Below are 21,934 nucleotides of genomic sequence, written 5' to 3'. Positions count from 1 at the left end.
TCTGGTGACCAGGACTAATGTGTTCAAGTGACTCCTGGGATCCAAACCACAACACATGAGGCACCTCTGTACTGGGCGCATGTGTAGGAGGGCCAACGGGACTGCCTGGACTGAAGACGCCATCAGACCCAAGAGACAGAGACACAGCCTCCCTGTGACTCTGGCCCCTACTCTGAATTGGGAGAGGCATGTCCTGAGGGACATCTGTCTCTCCTCTGTCAGCATCAACAGCCCTGCCTGGGAATCTATCACTAGACCCAGGAACTGCGTCTGTTGAGACGGCACCAACATGACCTTCTCCATGTTGAGTCGCAGGCCAAGGTGTCAGACATGATTGAGAAGAATAGGCAGATGCGCCTGGCACTGGGCCTCTGAATGAGCACAGAGGACCCAGTCGTCCAGGTAATTCAGCACCTGTATCCCTTTCTGCTGCAGTGGCACCAGAACTGCCTCCATACACCTTGTGAAGGTTCGTGGAGCCAGAGAGACACCAAATGGCAGGACCTGAAACTCGTATTCCCTGCCCTCAAATACAAAACGGAGAAAGCGCCAGTGCTTCTCCTAGATTGGAATCTGACAGTAGGCATCCTTCAAATCCACTTTCACAAACCAGTCCTCTTTGTTTATGGACTGTCTCACCCGTGGGATGGTCAGCATCTTGCACGGTAAGCGTCTGAGATACTGATTCAGACCTCTCAGACCCAGAAAGGGGGTGCAGTTTCCCATCCCACTTGGGGATGAGAAAATAACGGGAGTAAAATCCAGCCTATCTGTTGCCGCATGGTATTTCCCTGATGGCTCCCTTTTCCAGCAGGGTACCAACCTCTGTCTGAAGGACAGCCTTCCTCTCCGCATCCACTACTGTGACCACTGTTGGTGTCCTTGATGTAGGGGGACGCTGAGCAAACTGAATATGATACCCCTGGGTCATGGTTGAAACCACCCAGGGGCTCACACCCAGCGACTTCCAGGCTGTCGCTCGACCTGAGTCTGGCTAAACCTCGGCTGGAAATAATATAACGTCAGGAAGAAAACAGGGGCTTCGGCTTGTCCCCAGCTGTGCCAGATTTATTCTTGGCTACTCCTCTGGCAGCACCTGCAAGCCCACGCCGTGCCTCCAGAGTAGCCCTCAGGTCACCAGGGCCCCAGCCTGACCCTCGTGGCAGCATGGGAGCTTCCGCTCTCTTACTGCCAGATGGACCCGACCACCTAGCCCTGGGCCTAGCAGTCAATGCACTAGAAACCTCCTTAGCACAGCGGCGGGCCGCCTGCGCTTGCTGCAAAAGAGTAGTGGCACCAGGGCCGAACATAGCTGTCGGCACAACAGGCAACTTCAGGAGGACCCCTTTATCCTCCGACTGAAGCTTTGACTTAGATAGATACAGCTGGCGCCTGGTTACCCAGAGCGACGACATGCTCTTCCCAGCAACCAGCGCCTGTTCCTTCATCAGTGCTGACAACATAGACGACACTACCTGTATCTCTGAAACAAGGCGGGCCTCTGTCCCAGAGTTCAGCTGACGAACTAACTTCCACTGATACAGAGCAAATATGGAAGCTGTATTTGCCAGCTGTGTCTGAACAGCCATTGTTCAATACAGTTTAGCCAGTGAAGCATCCAGCATTTTGCATTCACCAGATGGACTAGCCGGCCCCAACACCGAGCTGGACGGAAACAAGAGAGCAGACACAGTCTGGTCCAACTGAGGCAAGGAACCACAGCCCACCTTTTCCTTGTCCTGCATGGCAGACATACGTTGGGCAGTAGCCGAAAAACCCAGCTTAGCGGTGGGATTCTGAAATGATTTCTGCATCAGGTCCACCATATCAGGAAGGAGAGGCACCCCAAATGGCACCTCTTCCTCTGTGAGATCCTCTTCATCATCAAAATGTGACGGGGGAGGACCTGACCTGACACCGGTCCAAGCCCCAGGGCCTGAGAACCCCTATGAACCAGACCCCTAAATTGCTGGCGTTTATTTTCCTTGGTCTGTTCATCCTCCTCAGTCATTCCCTCAATCTCACCATCATCGGATATTCCTAACACATTAATTTCACAATCTTCCTGGTTATCGGCTTCAAGACCCTCCTCGCTTCTTTCACCAGGCATGGGAGGAAACTTTAGGTAGGGATCCATACAGGAGCCACCTTCAAGTTCCTCCAACCTAAGGCATTTGGTCTGCTGGAGAACAGGAGGTGGCGCAACCAAACTGCCACGCTTGGGTCTAAAAACACAGAGCCGAGCCTCCAAGGATCGTTTTGGCAGGATCAAACAATCCATACATGATGATGGATTGTTTACAGCTGTTGCCACATGTTCCTCTCCCAGACACCGCACACACACATCATGACCATCCTCAATGGGCAGCTGAATCCCACACACCACACAGCGATGGCCCAAGGATGCCATGACATTAATGTGTATATATATATACCCGTATGTGTATATATTTATTTTTAATTTATATATATATATATATATATATATAGCCAAGAGAGAGGGACACACAAAGAACTGCACAGAAGGAACAGCACCCAGATCTCGTGAGAATCCCGCACGAGACCACCATGCAGAAGTGTGCCGAACGCTTTTTCCTCTCTCCCAACTGTACTTATTAGCCTACGCTGTCCATAAACTCACGGAGCCTTCTCCCATCGCCCAATCAGGACCGGGAAAAAGGATCCTTGCGTTATCTGGCACAAAAGCTTCTCCACAGAGACGTTTTGCCAACACAGAGAATGTGACAGGCAGCACGTCACAAGATAACACACACAGCCACCACGAGAGACAATCACTCTCTCAAACTCACTGAAGGTAAGCGGCACAGACTGTGCATATCAGACGCTTTTGACCAGCTCTGTCCACAAACTCACGGAGCCTTCTCCCATCGCCCAATCGGGACCGGGAGAAAGGATCCTTGTGTTATCTGGCACAGAAGCCCCTCCACAGAGACCTTATGCCAACACAGAGAATGCGACAGACAGGACGTTACAAAGAGAACGCACACAGCCACCACGAGAGACAATCACCCTCTCAAACTCACTGAAAGTAAGCGGCACAGACTGTGTGTATCAAACGCTTTTGCTCAAAGAAACTCAGCGATTACACGCCACGCTGCTCCAAGTGGAATCAGAAAAATCACTGGGGAGTGGCTGACAGGGGTTTAAATAGGTTGTCAGCCACGACCACAGGTGGGGTGTCTTAAAGAAATTATCCACGTCACCTGACCCAAGGGCTGCACAGTGAAGCAGTGGTTACCACTTTCGCCTTGCAGCAAGAAGATCCCAGTTCGAATCCCGGGGTGGGCCTGGGATCTTTCTGCATGGAGTTTGCATGTTCTCCCTGTGCATGCGTGGGTTTTCTCCGGGCCATAGACTGTATATAAAGTGGATGTAGCATCTGGCTCCAAAATTGAAGCCCACCCAGAAGTGTCAAAAACTTGCAATATCACGCCGTCCGCTAGGGTTGGCTCCAAAAAGCTTTTGCTCCATAGACCCCAATTCATTTTTGGAAAAATAAAATTTGATAGACCGATTTTCTACAGCTCAGGATTTTTTTCCCTTAGTTTTCATGGTCACAATCAGAGATCAGGTGGCTGATCTTAAATAAATCAATACTGAATTTTAAATAAATCGTTAAAGTTGGCGGAGCCAGGGGGCGTGGCTATACTTGATTGATAGTCCCATTGACTGGTCCTGCCCCGAGTTGCTCTCCGGTCCAGCCTGTTTGATGACACTTTTTACGTCACTGGCTCCAAAAAATCCAAAATGGCGACCAGGAAGTAGCAAAATCCGGGCTTCATTTTCTCAGCGTTGAAACCAACGGGTGACGTCACGGTTAGTTTACGCCTGCTCTCCGGCTTCCTCCCACAATCCAAAAATATGCTGAGGTTAATTGATTACTCTAAAATTGCCCATAGGTGTGAATGTGAGTGTGATTGTTTCTCTGTATACGTAGCCCTGCGACAGACTGGTGACCTGTCCAGGGTGTCCCCTGCCTTCGCCCGAGACAGCTGGGATAGGCTCCAGCACCCCCGTGACCCTTGTGAGGATAAAGCGGTGTGTAGAGAATGGATGGATGGATGGACCTGACCCAAGGATTCAGGCTCTCCAATAGAGATATATATTCCATATATCTCTGGGTGGAGGGGAAGCCTTGAATGACAGAGAACCGGCTTTCACAATTTGAATCAGACAGAGTTGTTCACATTTTGAAGAATGTGAGTCTTAAGTCATTAAAAGTTCATGATCCGTGAACCTTGTTGGTGAGAATAAATACCTGGAACTTCCCATCAGCCAGTTAGAACTGAGGAGGCCTTTTGCAGGAAATGTCTACAGTAGAAGGCAACTGCCCTTTGTTTTGGCCCTTGGAATTCTTAGGATGTGTTGATTACTAAAATTACACTTCAGTATTCTCTATGAAGATAATATTCTGCAGCATGATAAAACAAGTTAAGTTCTGTTTGTTCACTCTTTTCAGGTATTTGAAATACTTAAAAGAACTAAATGCAAGGCCAAGTACAGCATGGGTAAGTTTGAATCAATGCAGGACAAGCAATAAAAAACAAGTTTTTATTACTGTGCCATTCTGTTCGCTAATCTAATCATAACTCAAGTCACTAGTATCTGCTTACATTTTAAGTTTGTGTCAAATAGAAGATTGGATTTTGAATTAACAAACTGAAAACAAAAATTTCTAAAATTCAGTTGTTTTCTTAAAGTGTACTTTCATTATACTGATGCGCGATAAACATGCAGTAAATATACACTTTTAAAAATTACATTTGTTTTGATAATTATAGTTTGAGATGAGCAACCAATGAAATGTGGGATTTAAAAATGGAAAATTAAGAGAAAGATATTCTGTCAATGCGTTGATTCAGAGGGCGGGATCTGAGTACCTGGCCCAACATGATTCTGATTAGCCACAGGGGGCACACTAACATGGTTGTCAGTGATTTGCTTCTTAAGATCTGTTCTCAGCTCCCAGTTGTGAGGTGACAGTGCTAACCACCTCCCACTGTGCCGCCTCCTCAATAGAACAGTAAATACAAAACTATATATCAACTGTGACTGATGCAGGAGTATGAACAGCGTTTATAGTCTGAAGAGAAAGTGCTATGTACTTGATAGAGGTTTGATTGTGGTTGCAGCAGGTGGATTCTGCTCAAATCCAGAGCAGCTGTCTCCACTGCTGCAATCTAGCACATAAAACAGACAAGGATAGAAAGGATAGAAAGAGACCGTTGGGTAATAGTTAACAAGTTATATTAATTTAATGATTTAAGTAAAGACAATAACTGTGAAATGCCGACAAGATGGATGCAACTCTTGAAATCACTAAAATTATTGAGGCATTACCACAATCAAACATTGTGTTGTGAATAACCACAAGTGTCACAAAAGCACAAAATGGTGGAGAAAAGGCACAAATAAATGACAACAGACTGAAAAAGTTCATGGTTGTGCAGTGAAATGGTGGTTGGCACTTTCGCCTTGTAGCTAGAAGGTCCCCAGTTTGCGTCCTCACTTCTGGGATCTTCTGCATGGAGTTTGCAGGTTCTCCCTTTGCATGTGTGGGTTTTCTCTGGGTTCTGTGGCTTCCTACCACAGTCCAAAATATGCTGAGGTTAACTGATAATTCTAAATTGTCCATAGGTGTGAATGTGAAAATGAGTGTGATTGTTTGTCTCTATGTGAAGGCCTGTGATAGACTGACCTGTCCAGGGTGTCCCTTGTCTTCACCCTAAGTCAGCTGGCATACTATCCAGCCCCCGTGACCCCAATGAGGATTAAGCTATGTATAGATAGTGGATGGATGGATGGATGGATGGATGATGGATGAAAAGTTCAAATAGAAGCCCTTATCTTCCAGGACTATCAAATTCCAGGTGTACAAAATAGCTAAACCTATAAAATGAAGTTTTAAAAAAATGTGAATACAAGAACGTTTTTAGTTCCTGTGTCCAATTTGGTATATCTATATCATGTTTCGCATGGAAGACAATTGCCAAAGAAACTGAAAAAATCAGAAGGTGAGACTTCACAAAAATGGAAAAGGATACATGAAGATCTTTGATAAAATTAGTCAAAACACAACTGTAGCAGCAATGGGGAAGTACAAAACAATCCATAGTACCACTAATGAGAGTCATCTCCTAAAATGATGCAACAGACATTGTGCTCGAAGAAGAACAATAATCCAAACTGTGACCTGACCATGTGTTTTGCCTGATTTGAATCCAACAGAACAACTTTAGGGCATTTTAAAGAGAACAATAAAGCAACACAACCTCTCTAGCAAAACTGGAAAAAATGTTAACAATGACAGCATATCTCCAGAAACTAGTGTAACACTGGTGTCCTCTGTGAACTGAAGACTGTCACCAAACATAAAGGTGGACATATAGAGTATTAAAATATTTAAAACATTACTGACTTTAGTTGCATTGACTTCCTACTGTGAGGCTTGTGTTTGCCAATAGTAGATGACATCTAAACTGTCAGCTTTATTTATTTACAGAAGAGTTTAACTTAGTTGCAAAGCAATACTATACCTGATACAGAACTCATTCTGTTGTATACTTATGTACATGAATGAACAGATACTTAGACAGATTTCTACACTGTTTTGTAGTCTGTTTCAATGTTAAGTTATACTGTTTTACTTCATGTCTAGCTGTGGTAGATCAAGTTGTCTAATGTTTAAAATTATCAATGGCTTTTAATACTATAAACATAATGTTGGGTTAATTTATGTTACACTCATGGAAACAGCTCTGCTAGCTCACCTTTCACACACCTACAGCCTTCTCTCTCTTGGCCAGACTTGCAGTGATTTAGATCTCTTAATTTTAAGTGCCAAAGTAGTAGCCATATTAGTGTTGGTTATGCATGTATATAGAATGAGATTACAGATGTAGTTTGCTGAATCGTTTCACACAAAATTAATTTAGTATATCACTGTTACAACTATTTTCAACTTTTAACCCCTTAGTCCCTACAGCCCCCGCCTGGCTGTGGAGGTGCCTCAAAAACGGCTCAGGGACTAAAGGTTAAACTGAAAAACACCATATCTGCAATTCGTGGAGCAACCTAAATCACAAAAATATTTTCTCTTTTTGCAATTGACTGCTGCACATTTTTTTCTGAAAAAAGGTCACATGAGACACACCAGAGAGGGCAGGTCTGTGCCTCTCTATGACCATTCTGACTGAAGGAAGGAAAGAACATCCTGTAACAGGATCAGTCTGATACATTTACAGTATCAGACTGATATTATATACAGAAAAAATCTAACAAAATAAAACTGACAGTACTGTACTCAGCTGGGGCTGCACAGGTGGTAGCACTGCACTTGGCAGCTAGAAGATCTCTGGTTCACGTCCCAGCCTGGGCCTTGGAATCTTTCTGCATGGAGTTGCATGTTCTCCCTGTGCATATGTGGGTGTTTTCCCAGGCTTCCTTCCCACAGTCCCAAAAATTATGCTGAGGTTAACTGGTGCATCTAAATTGTCTGTAGCGTGGAATGTAAGCTGTTGATTTGTTTGTCTTTATTGTGTAGCCTTTTGATTAGAACTGGTGGACCTTGTCCAGGGGTTCCATGTCTTCACCCTAAGTCAGCTGGGATAGACTCCAGCCCCCCATGACCCTAATGAGGATTAAGCGAGATGATATAGGTGAATGGGATGGGAGTACTCCAGCTGTATGCAACTGATCGCTTAAAATTTGTAACTAGAAGACCAGGAAAAGAACCATGGTGAATGCGTCATAACATCAAGATGGAAAAAATACAAAATAACTATAAGATCTCATTGATATTGATCTAACTGATATGATATTTCAGCCAATACATCCAGGTAGTCTTGTTTTTTGCAGTTCTTTTTTCCCCTGGTGCCAACATTAATAGCTGAGAAATTCACAAAAAAAAGTATTGTAACTTTCTCAAACAGGTCAAGATAGAGAACACATTTTAAAAATAAGCTGTTCAACAAAAAATGTTGAAATTTGGTCAATTTGGAAAAAAGCCCATGTCTTATAGCAGGTGAATAAAAACTCTACTACATCTTAATCTATGATAAATGTGTTAGGGGCCATCTAGTGGCAAAATGTAGTATGTGACACTTGACGACAATACACAGTGCACCTCATACTTGGCATATGTGAGGTACACTGACAAATTCTGTGATGGTTCACATCTTTAGAAGGGCCAAAGCCTGTTCCAGAAGTAGAACCACTGCAGAGTTGTTTATTGTGTTTTCATTTATTGACTGTAGCTGGTTCCATGACCTTAGGTCTAGATGCCACAATGAAACATGCTATGAAACAAGAACATGGCAGTGTGCATGTGTGACTTGCATACAGGACAGGGCCTGCTGTCCCTGCAACAATGTCTCTTTTCCCTCCACCTAGAATGGGCTGGTGCTGCTCTGCACATAGCAGTGGCAGCCAGCCAAGGTAAATTGTAAATCATCTATAGCGCCCATATAATACCTTTTTAACCTGAGCTAGGTTCTACAAAGTGCTTTTGTCATTCAATCATTCACACACCATCCTCACATACCACCTACCATTCTTGCCCCAAAGAAACTTGGCATATGGAGGGGGCAACGATACTGACCCACTTGGCTAACAATTAGTAGGTAACACACTCCACCGTGGACAGCCTGTTCTCCCACCTAAGTCATGGCTGCCCCATAAAGGGCAGCACAAAATAAACCTGGTGTGAGTCATGACTTGATATCTTGTCACAGACACACAGTCAATCACCGAGTCTCCTTCTCTCTGGTGTATGGGGGGTTTAGCATTCATTTTGAGACTGAAGTGCAAATTAAGAAAGGAAGCACATTGTATGGTGGGCTAAATGTTAAGAGTGGTGTTAGCTGATGACTGAACAATGGAATGGTTAGTTGGTGAATGTTTTAGTCTATGATGAAGATCAAATAATTCAAAATCTCTTCAGATATGGGGCATGAAAATGTTTCAGCATGCTCAGCAATCTGTTAAGGTGACGGCATTCCAGTATTTCTGTCACGGCGTAGAGAATGGAACCCAAGTGAAGGTGCATGGAACAGGAGACAGATGAGGATGCAAAAAAAAACAACAAAATTTATTCCAAAGAATTTAAGCTGAACAAACCAGGCTGGTGAGAATTATTAAAATGAACTAACTGTGGGAATAAATGGGATTAGCTATGAATTCAATAATAAAAATTAACAGTAGGCTAAGATAACTAAGGGAATAAACTAAACTCCAAACGGGGAAGGAATAGTGGGGTTGGGTGCGGGCTTCCAGGACCGGCAGTCCCAGGAGGACGCTCTGCCGACGCTGCGGCAGAGAGCGGCAGAGGCGGAAAAATAGTGGTGGCGTCTGGAGCATGAGCCAGAAGAAAGCCGATCCCTCTTCAGGAGAGGGAGATGCGGCATGTCCGGCGAGCAGCCGGCAAGACAGAAGTGGGCAGGGAGATCCAGAGGCAGAAGCAGGATTTTCACTGATCATCTGGTCCAGTGGGCTGGACCAGAGCCAGGCAGAGCAGCCAACAGAACTGTGGCAAGAGAAAACAGCGATTAGACAGGGTTAGAAAAAACACTGAGCAGAACGTGCATAAACTGTATAAAGCCAAGCACTAACTGCAGGAGGCATAAGCAATGATCTGGCAGGGAGTGAAGAACCGGTCTTCATAGCAGAGACGATCATACAAGTGTGCTGTGCTGCAGCTGCAACAAAAAAGCAGCACAGAGGAGAGCAAGAGCAGAGCAGAGAGGGAGGGGAAAGGGATGGAAAAGAGGTGAAGGAAAGGGAGGGAGTCAGGTTGGGGCAGATGTTGGGACTGGTGAGAGGGCCCTGACAGTACCCCTCTCCCTACATGCGCCTACTGGCACATGATGGGCACCTTCTGGATGTTGGCGGTGGAAGTCAGAGATCAAGCTGGGTTCCAGAATCTGCCGGCGAGGGATCCAGCAATGCACCTCGAGTCCATAGCCCTCACAGTCCACGAGGTACTGCATGCCCTTGCCACAACGGTGCACATCCAACAGTCTTCAGACAGTGATGTGGTGATCCCTTAGGGTCCTGGGTGGTGGTGGCATAGGTACAGGGGCGAGCTAAAAGCTTATCTGGACGGGTTTGAGCTGAGAGACATGAAAAATGGATGTACTCGCTGGAGCAGGGGAAGTTTAAGCTGGACAGCGGCAGGGGTTGAACACACACTCGACTTCAAATGGTCCGATGAAGTGGGGAGCGAGTTTCTTGGATTCAACCCACAGCATCAGGTCCTTGACCCTGAGCCACACCTTCTGTTCAGAAGCATAGTTGGGGGCTGTGGAGCGGTGCCGGTTAGCCTGCGTCCTGGATCTTCCTAGAAGTCCTCAACAAGGTGGCGTGTGCCTGGCACCAGGTCCAAGCGCAGCAGCAGAGATGAGCAGCTACTGATGGGACGGCAATGTCCTCCTCCTGGTGTTTGGGAGAGTGTTATGTGCATACTCCACCCAAGGGGATCCGTGTGCTCCAGGTGGTCGGGGTTTTTGGTAATGACACAGCGCAGGGTGGCCTCCAGCTCTTGTCCAGCCGCTCCATCTGGCCATTACTCTGGAGATTTAATCCAGAGGTAAGACTGACCCCGCCAGCCTGAGCAGAATGCCCTCCAGACCTGAGAAGTGAGTTGGGGCCCCTCGATCTGAAGACAGTGTCTACCGGGATGCCTATGAGGCCGAAATACATGAGTTACCAGGAGGTCGGCTGTCTCCTGAGCTGTTGGAAGATTGGGCAGAGGCAGGAAGTGGGCAGACTTGGAGAAATGGTTGACTATCGTCAGTATTTACAGTGTTGCCATTGGAGGGGGCGGACCAGAGACGAACTTACGGTATCCTGGGGTCCGTAGAGGGCCATTCAGAACCTTTGGCACAGCACAGAGACAGTGTGGGATACCCCTGGGTGGCAGGTTAGGTGGTTGGAGTGTGCTCACTTGAGTACAGTGGATCGGGAGATGTCCAGAATGAACAGGGTTTTTTTGGGGGGGTGGGCTCCCAGGAGTCAGGTTGCTGTTCCTGAGCCTGCCGAACTGTGGATTCAATCTCCCAGGTGAGACCTAGGTACCAGGAAGACAGGATGGGTTCCGACTCCTCAGTGGTCTCTTCTTTGGTGTACAGGCGGGACAGTGCATCTGGTTTTATATTACTGGAGTCAGGACGGTAGGACAAGGTGAAACTGAACCAACCAAACTAGAGGGCCCACTGGGCTTGTCAGGAGTTCAGCCTTTTGGCTGTTTGGATGTATTTGAGATTTTTGTGATCTGTCCACACCAGGAATGGCTGCTCTGCCCATCCAACCAGTGCTGCCACTCCTCCAGCACCAGTTTCACCGCCAGGAGCTCCCTGTTGCCAATGCCGTAGTTCTTTTCCGCAGGCGATAGCTTCCTGGAAAAGAAGGCACAGGGTGAAGCTTGTTATCCACTGGCGATCGTTGGGAAAGTACGGCCCCATCTCCGGTGTCTGAGGTGTCCACCTCCACCATGAACTGATGGCTTCGGTCGGGCTGTAACGAAGCAAACTTTCAGCTCCAGGAAGGCCTTCTCTGCTTCCGGGTTCCACGAAAACCTCCTGGCTGTGGAGGTGAGGGCCGTAAGTGAGGCTGTGATTTGGCTGTAGTTCTGAATGAAGCGGTGGTAGAAGTTGGCGAACCTGAGGATACCGCTGCAGTTGTTTCCGGTTCTCAGATTGGGGGCCACTCTTCAACTGCCACGACCTTGGCAGGATCTATCCTGATCTCTCCCGCAGACACGGATGTATCCTAAGGAGGAGACAGTCCAAGCATGGAACGTGGAAGCGTGGAACGTGAAGTGTGGTGGTTCCTTAAGAGGCGCTCCAGGACTTGTGTGGACGTGTTGCTTGTGAATTCCTCCAGGCTGCGGGAGAAGTCTGGACATCGTCTAGGTCAGGGGTCGGCAACCTTTAACACTCAAAGACCATTTTGACCCGTTTCCCACAGAAAAGAAAAACACCGGGAGCCGCAAAAATCCTTTTGGCATTTAAAATGAAGACAACACTGCATATATCGCTTTTTTACCTCTATGCCTTGTAATCAGGTCGTGATTAATTAATTACAAAGTCTCTAATTAGATAGATTCATTTTTTAAAATTGTGTCCTTCCACTAATATTTATCTTACTTGGGTTAATGTCATTTTTGCTCCTGGACCTCATACGTTACGTAATGTTAGCTGAAAATCACTATTTGCGAATGTCTATTTAACTTGTAAAATCTATTTATCTATTTATCTTAAGCTAATAACTTTTCTCCGTAAGTCGCTGCCCTATTTCCAAGACGACACTCCTCTGACTCTCTGGACCTGCTGCCGTGTTCTTGCGAGTAACGTGTATTACCCTATCATGGGTACTTTGACCAAAGACAAGACGTGTCTTCTTGGAGTGGAGCTTTAAGTATACAGGCTTGCCATTCTTGAGTACAAAACGATGTGAAACTACAGGCGTTTGCTGTCTCCAGGAGTTAAAACAGAAAAAAGGCATGAAACGTGTGGGAATCGGAAGCTCCGTGTTGTCTCTCTGCATCAGCTTTGCGCTCTCACTCACAGGCACAGCACATCCGGTGGAGTGACACGTCAAAATAGAGCGGGTAATTTCACAATAAAACTCTCTATATTAAAATACATTGAAACGCGCCTGAAAGCAGAACACTTTATTTCCAAAGTTACAGGGAGCCGCAACAGAGGGCTGAAAGAGCCGCATGCGGCTCCGGAGCGCGGGTTGCCGACCCTGGTCTAGGTACACGAACACAACATCGGTTTAGGAAGTCCCTAGAGGGACATCATTCACCAGGTTTTGGAAGACGGCGGGAGCGCTTGTTTAGGCCAAAGGGCCATCATGAGGATACTTAATAATGCCCCAGGCGGGTGTAAATGCCGTCTTCCATTTCATTCCCCCTTCCTAATGTCGGACCACGTGGTAGAGGTTCCGGAAGTCTAATTTGACGTGAACACTGTGGCTCCATGGAGGTGAAGGCTGCGCTGATCAAAGGGAGTGGGTATTTGTTTCTCTTTGACCTGTTAGTTGTTGTTTAGACCACTAGTAGTCAGTGCAGGGATGGAGGGTCTTGTCTTTCTTGTCCACAAAGAAGAAACCGGCACAGATGGGATGAGGAGGGGCAGATCAGGCCGGCGACCAGGAAGTCTTTGATGTAGGCCTTCATGGTGGCGTACCCGGGCTTGGACAGGCTATATAACCGACTGCAGGGTAAGGTGGCTCCAGACAGCAGCTCAATGGCGCAGTCATATGGGTGGTGTGGAGGTAGGGACAGGGCCTGATCTTTGCTAAACACCAGGGCGAGGTCATGATACTCCACTGGTACTCTGGAAAGATCTACAGGAATCGGCAGGACCTTGGGGACAGGGTTGGCTGGGGCAGGATCTGAGTGAAAGCAAGTTCCATGGCAGTCCTTGCTCCAGGTCAGAAACCACCCCTAGGCCCAGTCGATTTGGGGATGTGGTGTTGCGGAGCCAGGGGAAGCCAAAAGCCAGGGGTTGTTCAGGGCTGGAGGATGCAAAAGACAGGTGCTCCTGATGTTGCCAGAGAGGGATGATGGTCAGTGGGGGTTTTCCTCTGGACGTGGGCCATGCATTTGCCCATGGAGAGCGTCAGGCGAACAACGGTTGGGCCAAAGGTTCAGTGGGAGACCCAGGCCACGTCATTTCAGCCACTCTCTGCCGCCAGTGGTGTGGGAACTCCACTACATACCTCTTGCCGTACTCTGGGAGCCCTGATGGAGAGTGAAAAATCAGTGGCCTGCGTCCCAGCCTCGAACGGGGTGATCAAACACCTTTTTCATCTCCCAGACGAAGGCCGTATAGCAATAGCAGAGATGTGACTGCGCCTTCCAGACCCCTGATCCCTAGTCATGAGCCATGCCGATTAGTAAACCAAGGATATAGGCAATGCAGGAGTGGTCTGTGCTGACAATTTCAGACATTGGTCATTTTTCTGTTAATGTTCTTCATCGTTTCATGCAGAAATAGTCCCCACAGTGGTGAGAGAGTTGTGGTATGCATGTGAAATTTGCGAATAATTTGCGATTAGACAACACAACAATGACATATAATGCCACAGCAATGCAAATAACAGACTAAATCTAAATAGCACTTATCAAACTTTCCAAATAACTAACAGTCAGTTTATCCTGATTTCTTAACTAGTGAACTGAAAGCTCAGGGCTCACCTGAGGATGGCTGAGACAAAAACAAAATATTGAACTGCTCATCTGTCTGTGGTGAAGAAAAGCACTCAATGTGATGTGTCTGATGTAAAGATAGGTAGGCCTACATAGTGTGACTGGCCATCAGAACCTGACCTGGACTTTTTTGTTCTGCGTGCTCTCTTCGGGATAATTTTTAGAATTTAATTAGGTTGCTGCTTTTGTTGTTCCATGGGCAAATACAGCAACTCTCTCTTTTTTGAAGATGCACATATGGATCCTACTGCTGCCTGATGCTGCAGATATTTTTTAAGGGTGGGGTGGGGGTGGGGGGTGCATGATGAGTATCTTTAATCTTTCTTAACTGCTTAGCTGTTAGTGTCTGTTTTCATTGCCAGTAAAGTTTTTTATGGACCTGTAATTTTGCAGCCAAATAGATTGAAATTGTGTGGCAAAGTGAGTGAGAAAGGTCTGTTGTGATTTTGGCACACAAACTATGTAATGTGTCTCTGTGATATTTTTGGAACCAATACTGATGCTGAAATGTGGAAGATTTTCCCTAAATCACTTCATTTTCATTTCATTGTCATTCGTATTTATTTGTCTTATTTTCTACATTGTAGATTAATACTGAAGATTAACAACTTTTTGTTTACAACATAATTCCATGTATTCTTTATAGTTTTGATGTTTTGATATCTTCAGTGTTCTACCATGTTCTACCATCTACCATGTATAAAATAACTTAATAAAAACCAATAAATGAGAAGATGTGTCCAAATTTTGAACTGGTAGAGTAGCTCCAGCTGGCTAGTTAAACTAGTTACTCAGTGCAACAGTTTGAGAGTTGCTCTAAAATGAGAAAAGCTTTTAAATGATGCAAAGTTGTGCCACAACCTACCGAGGGTAGGTGTCATTACCAGACAAACATTCTGATCACCGTTGATCAATGGGCACTGGCCCAATGAGATAAATGCTTCTGAAGAATATGCAGGGAGTGAGACATCGAAACAAATGCTTGGAACGAGAACCATATCAATACCCATGTTATTCTGCAGGTATCACCAGTCTCCTTGGTAGCGGTGTATATACAGCAGCTTATCCTCTTTCATGACGTAAGTAGCATTCATGCTGCACAGATTATTTTTATAGATACTTGTAGTTCCATATCAAGAGTGGCATGGAAGCTGTTGTAATATATCACAATTTTGTAATCATTGGAAGATGAAACCAAACACCTGACTACTGTTTGTTGTCTTGAAAGTTAGTCCATCTCAGACGATTAAAGCTTGTCTCTGACTTCCAGTCACTGTGTACAAAAACATGCTGTAGTTTTTTTTTTTCTTTTCTCTCCTTTTTCAGGGGGATATTAATGAGGAGAGTGCAGAGCCCAATGACAGAAAAGTAAGAAAGTATTTCTAAATTTACGGTAAACTAATGTTTACTTTTGTACAGCTTTATTACACATACACATTGCACATGAAGCAGAACACACTGTACATAGTCTCTTACACCACAGCATATATGTTGTGATTGGAGTTTTAAATTTAGAATACATACAATTGGGTCAGCTTGGAGTTGGTTATTTGTGTTTTTAAGCATAAATGGGAAGTTCACATGACTGATATTGGCTGCCAAATTGGATTCTTACCAGAAATCATTCTTTCTGGTCCAGCTAAAACACACATAGAGAAGAAAGTGAAGGAATGATTGGGGATAAAAAATAAACAAATAAAAAACAATAACTATTGTAAAAGAAAACCACTACTAAAACCCAACCTATAGATGACCACACCCCAAGTAACCACCACACATCACACCACTTTTAAATCTGAAGCCACTACATAAAACCAAAATTTATCTGATTCCTCTGCCTGTTACCAGGAAAACTTATAGAATACTCATGGTAAAAATAAAACTCTTACACATTACTAGTGGCCAGCTGGGGTGCAGGTGGTAGAGAGGGCTGCCCAATAATTGCAGGGTTGATGATCTTGTATACCAAAATGCTGAACTTCAAGTTGTTCCAAACGGGAGGCTAGTACCTTGCATGGCTGCCTCTGGCGCTACCTTACATTCTCTCCTCCGTGGTACCTACCGTTAAGTATGATGGTAATAGTGTAAGGTGTCCTTAAAGTCTGGACACATAGGAAATCTCATTAATATTATTAATTTGTCTCCACAGATTCATATGGTTACTATAAAGACCATATACATATATATATATATATATATGTGTCTTGGTGTCAGTGGAGTCATGTGCAACGGTTGTCTGGCATTCAAGCCAAAGCGGTGGAGTCAAATGGTTTGTCTGGAGATACTAGTACCCCTCACTTCTCGTAAACGTAAACAGACCTGCAGCTGTGTGGCAGTTGCATAATGGTGTCTGAGTACATAGCTCCTTAGGTACTGGTCATCATTGCGGTCCATCACTCGTGATATATATATATCACGAGTGATGGACCGCAATGATGACATATGTGTGTGTGTGTATATATGTATGTACAATATATATATATATATATATATATATATATGTATATATATATATGTGTATATATATATATATATATATATATATATACATACATACATACATATCAAGTGGTATATATATCAAGTTGATCTTTTGCTCTCTGAATTGTGACTGTTGCCTGTTCCATGTGTAGCCATAATGTAAGTCCGTCTGTCATTTTCATTCTCTGTCTGCCTCGTCCTCTCTTCCCGTTAATTTTTCCAGATGTGATGATATATTCCAGGGTCTCCTTCCTTAAGATGTGTCCAAAAAATGTTGCTTGCCCTTTCCAAATTTTGTTCGGGAGTGTAAATTTGTGTTTAGTGTTTTTAAAATGTCTTCATTAGTAATTCTGTCCATGTAGAATATATGTAGCATGTCTCTGTAAAACCACATCTCTGCTACAGTGATTTTCTTTGATATTTTATTATTTGTGTTCCAAGATTCACATCCGTACACCAGAACTGGTAGGATGTAACAGCTGAGAGTCCTCATACAGATGCTAATTGTTATTTTCTTATTTGTCAGTATATTTTTCATTTTTGTAAATGCTGTTTCACATCTTCCATCTGCTGTTATCCATGAACCTAGATATTTGAAATGATGAGATATTTGTTTTTGTTCTTCTTGATTGGTTCTATTTTACACCACTTCTGCCACTTATCCTACGCTCTCATGGCATAATGGGTAATGTTTGTCTTGATTTTCTTTCTTTGTTTACACAGATTCCTTACTCACTTAAATATGTAAAAGTGAACAAACAAAGATTCAAAAAATGTAAAGAAAATAAGAAATGTGTCAAACCAGCTTTCCACTGAGTGTGTCAGTGTCTCAGTGTGTACACCTCAGACGAGAGCGTGACAAAAGGGGGCATACTACACTACATGCCATGTCTTCAACTGATGTTTAACAGTAGGGAACAATTTACTGACTCAAACAAGAACTCTACCAAACTGTTGTTTTATTTTTGGTTTATTAGTTTTTTTTGTTTTGTTTTGTTTTAAAAATGTAATAGAAAGGCTAAAAGAAAGCGGTTCAAATAGTGCAATTAATTTTTGTTAATTGTCTTCTGCAGCTTTTGTATGAGGAGTGGGCAAACTACAGTGTATTCTACAAGTATCAGCCCATCGGACTTGTGCGGTAAGAAGACATTTATTTAGGTATTGAATTTATGGCCAGTCATGCTGTCAGATGCTGTGCACTAACCATAAATACCCCGCAAGGGTACCACACCCAAAAATGGTAAAGGTTCATTATTTAGCATCAATTCAATTCAATTAGATTTTATTTATATAGTGCCAATTTCAAATCAAATTGTCTGAAGACACTTTACAGAATCCATATCCCTGAACCCCTAGAGCAAGCCCGGTAGCAAGAAAAAACTCCCTTTTAGCGGGAAGGAACCTTGAGCAGAACCCAGCTCATTTCGGGGGACCCATCTACTGCTAGCCAGCTGGGTTGAGAGGAACAGAGGTAGATTGGTGTAAATGGACAGCTGGAAGCAGTGGGCTGGAGGAAAGGCAGCAGCAACATCCCACAGTGGATATGATGGAGATTAAGACATTTGGTGGGACAGCAACCACACATTAGAAACATCTAGCTCTGGGACCAGGGACACTCGCAGAAGGACATTTGAAATGTCTAAAACGTTTACACAGAACTGTGTATAAATTGGAAGACACTGGGTAAATTTTTGTTTTCAGTATGTATTAACCGTATTTTTTACGGTACCAACAGTACACCTTTCTTTTGCTCATCATGGAGCAGGAAGAACTTCTTTCAGGCCAAAACAGTCATTAGCATTGAGTCTACCAGGGCCGATCAGAAGCATCCAGCTCTGGGACCAGGGACACTTGGAGAAGGACACAGGGGGAAACAGAGTGAATGCAATGCTAAAATGGTATAGATAGTAAATACATAGGAAATGAGGGAAGGTCACAGTGCATCGAGAGAGGTCCCCCAGCAGCCTAGGCCGATAGCAGCGTAACTAGGGACAACAAAGAGACATTGACAAAGAAGTCGGTTGTGCATGAGGACTCCACCTGACTCCCTCGGGGTCACCCGAGTCAGCAATAACTACAAGCTTTGTCTTTAAGGAAGGTTTTAAACCTGGTCTTAAAAGTAAAGAGGATATCCGCCTCCCGAAGTCAAACCAGAAACTGATTCCACAGGCAAGGCGCCTGATAACTGAAGGCTCTGCCTCCCATGCTACTAGGAACCACAAGTAATCCTGCAGTCTGAAATCAAGGAGTTCTGCTAGGATAATATAGTACTATAAGGTTTTTAAGATACAGTGGAGATTGGTCGTTCAGACTTTTATATGTCAGGAGAAGGATTTTGAATTCTATTCTAGATTTCACGGGAAGCCAATGAAGTGAAGCCAGTATAAAAGAAATATGATCTTTCTTGCTAATTCCCGTCAGTACTCTCACTGCAGCATTTTAGATCAACTGTAGGTTTTTCAGAGAGCTATTGGGACATCCTGTTAGTAAGGAATTGCAATAGTGAAGCCTGGAAGTAACAAATGCAGGGACTGAGACAGGATGTTCCTGGTTTTTACAATGTTTCTCAGGTGAAACAAGGAAGTTCTACAGACTTGTTTTATGTGCAAGGTAAAGGACGTGTCCTGATTTTTAAAAAAAAGAAAAACCTAAGAGGTTTCTCACAGTAGAAGTGGAGGCCAAAGTCATGCCATTCAGAGTAACTATATGCTTTGAAAGCGAGTTTCTGAGATGTTTGGGGACAATACAATAGGTTCAGTCTTGTCTCAATTTAGCAGGAAATTACTGGTCGTCTGGGTCTTTTTGTCCTGAAAACAATCCTGCAGTCCGGCTAGCTGATTAGTTTCATATGGCTTCACAGATAAATAAAACTGAGTGTCATCAGCATAACAATGGAAATGAATACAGTGCTTCCTAATAATATTGCCTAAAGGAAGGATGTATAATGTGAACAGTATCAGAACCCTGTATCAGAACCCTGTGGAACTCCATGATTAACCTTAGTTTTCTCAGAAGAGTCATTGTTAACCTGAACAAACTGGAACCTGTCTGATAAGTAAGATTTAAACCAGTCCAGTGCTGTCCCTTTAATGCCAATAGAATGTTCTAGTTGATGTTGTAACAATATGTGATATTGTAAAGCATTGTTCACATTAGACCCGCCACTAGAGGGCGAACGAGTGCTTATGTATGTGAACAAGCCACCGGAGAGGAAGGCACTGATTTAATATTGTGCACGCAATTCAATAAAAGCCCACCACGTTGGGTCGGGGCAAAGAATATGGACTCATTTTTTGTATGAAAAACCACACTTTAACATGGTGACAGCGGCAGTGGTGGCAGCGGCCCAAGTTTTCAGTTGTTTGCTGCGACGGCACAGGAGAAGTCCAAGGACGGTGAAGTGCTAACAGTTAGCCAAGATTAGCATTGAGTGCATGGGCTAATGCTAGCAGCATGGACGGACTAAGACCTCTGCAGACGTTGTGTCTTGACTCCAGTAACCTGGCAAAAACATGGAAATCGTGGAGAGATGAGTTTGAACTGTATGTTGGATTAACTGTGGCCGAGGATGACGAGAAGAAGAGGGTCAGACTCTTCGGTTATCTGGTCGGTGAGAGTGGCAGAGAGCTACTTGACACGTTAATGGGAGACACAGCGCAGTCGGACTGGAAGATAAAGGACATTATCGAGAAGTTTGACCACTACTGCAGTCCTACAGTGAATGAGACAGTGGAGCGGTACAAATTCTTCACAAGAAATCAAGGTACCAGTGGATCCATTGATGGCTATGTTACTGAACTCAAGTTGCTAGCAAAAACATGCAACTTTGGGATTTTAATAGACTCACTCATTCGTGACAGAATCGTGTGTGGGATTAACAACAGTAACATGTGAGAGAGACTGTTGCGGGAGAAAGCCATGACTTTGGACACCTGCATTCAACTGTGTAGAGCAGCGGAGCTGTCGCTGCAAGGCCATTGCGGGACACGCGGTGGAAGAAGTTCACACAGTGCAGGGAACTTCGCACTTCAAGCAGAAGGACAACTCCGTGGATTGCAAGTTTTGCGGCAAGACACACGAGAAGAGCAAAGCCAAATGCCCAGCATTTGGAAAGAAATGCAAAAAGTGTGGTAAGGATAACCACTTTGCGGCTATGTGTAAAGCCCGCATTGAACCAAAGAAGAAAAAAGCAGTGCACAAGGTAATGGAATATGAAAGTGATTATGAGGACATACTGTGTGTTACAGATGTAACAGAAAGTGAAAAATGTTCATGTTATAGACTCTAACAAAAGTAAAGATACTCAACTGTTTGCAGGCATGCTCCTCAGGAAAGAAATGGTAAAATTTCAGATTGATTGTGGAGCAACATGTAATGTTTTGCCTATTAACATGCTAAACACAGATGTTAAATTTGAGGATACAAAGACTGTGTTAGTGATGTATAACAGAAGCAAAGTGAAGCCACTAGGTACATGTAAAGTGAAACTAAGAAACCCCAGAAATCAAAAACTGTACAGGTTAGAGTTTCAGATTGTTGACAAAGGTTGCACTGTGCCACTCATTGGTAAGAGGGCTAGTGAGGCTATGAAACTCATAAAGGTGCAATCTGAAAAAATTATGGCCATTGACAGTATTGTGACAACAGAGAAAGACACAAAGGGACAATGGACAATGGAACAAATAAAGAAAGACTATTCAGATGTGTTCACAGGAGACGAGTGTCTGGAAGGAGACTACAAAATGCAAGTGGATGAGAGTGTGAAACCTGTGCAGCTCCCAAAGCGACGTGTTCCGGTTGCCATGATGAAGCCACTGAAAGAGGAGCTTCAGGATCTGCAGCACAGAGGTATTATCACACCAGTGGACTGTAGCACGGACTGGATCAGTAGCATGGTGGTTGTGCAAAAGCAAAACGGTAAACCCAGAGTATGCATTGATCCAAAGCCCCTCAACAAGGCACTCAAGCGCAGTCACTTCCCACTACCAACCATTGAAGATGTACTCCCAGACATGTCAAAAGCTAAAGTGTTCACAGTGTGTGATGTCAAAAGTGGATTTTGGCATGTTAAGCTCGAAGAGAAATCCAGCTATCTCACTACATTCTCCACTCCATTTGGCCTCTACAGATGGCTAAGAATGCCCATGGGAATAAGTCCGGCACCTGAGGTGTTCCAGCGAAAACTGACCCAAGCACTGGACGGGTTACCTGGTCTGT

The 21,934-nt window shown here is 44.4% G+C and overlaps 1 protein-coding gene across 1 annotated transcript in view; it reads left to right on the top strand.

The window, feature by feature from the left end:
• The window catches only part of LOC110961801 (anoctamin-1-like), a 113,575-nt gene that overhangs the window by 24,844 nt on the left and 66,797 nt on the right, over positions 1 to 21,934 (top strand). The window contains 5 exon segments of the mRNA XM_022209545.2: positions 4,481 to 4,529; positions 15,259 to 15,308; positions 15,310 to 15,315; positions 15,563 to 15,604; positions 17,791 to 17,855. Of these exon segments, the coding sequence (XP_022065237.1) occupies positions 4,481 to 4,529; positions 15,259 to 15,308; positions 15,310 to 15,315; positions 15,563 to 15,604; positions 17,791 to 17,855 (212 nt within the window).

Source organism: Acanthochromis polyacanthus, chromosome 8 (genome assembly GCF_021347895.1).
Source record: "Acanthochromis polyacanthus isolate Apoly-LR-REF ecotype Palm Island chromosome 8, KAUST_Apoly_ChrSc, whole genome shotgun sequence".
In the NCBI taxonomy this organism is placed as follows: domain Eukaryota; kingdom Metazoa; phylum Chordata; class Actinopteri; family Pomacentridae; genus Acanthochromis; species Acanthochromis polyacanthus.
Note: the sequence above shows the minus strand (reverse complement) of the source record. Positions and strands in the feature narration are given on the sequence as shown.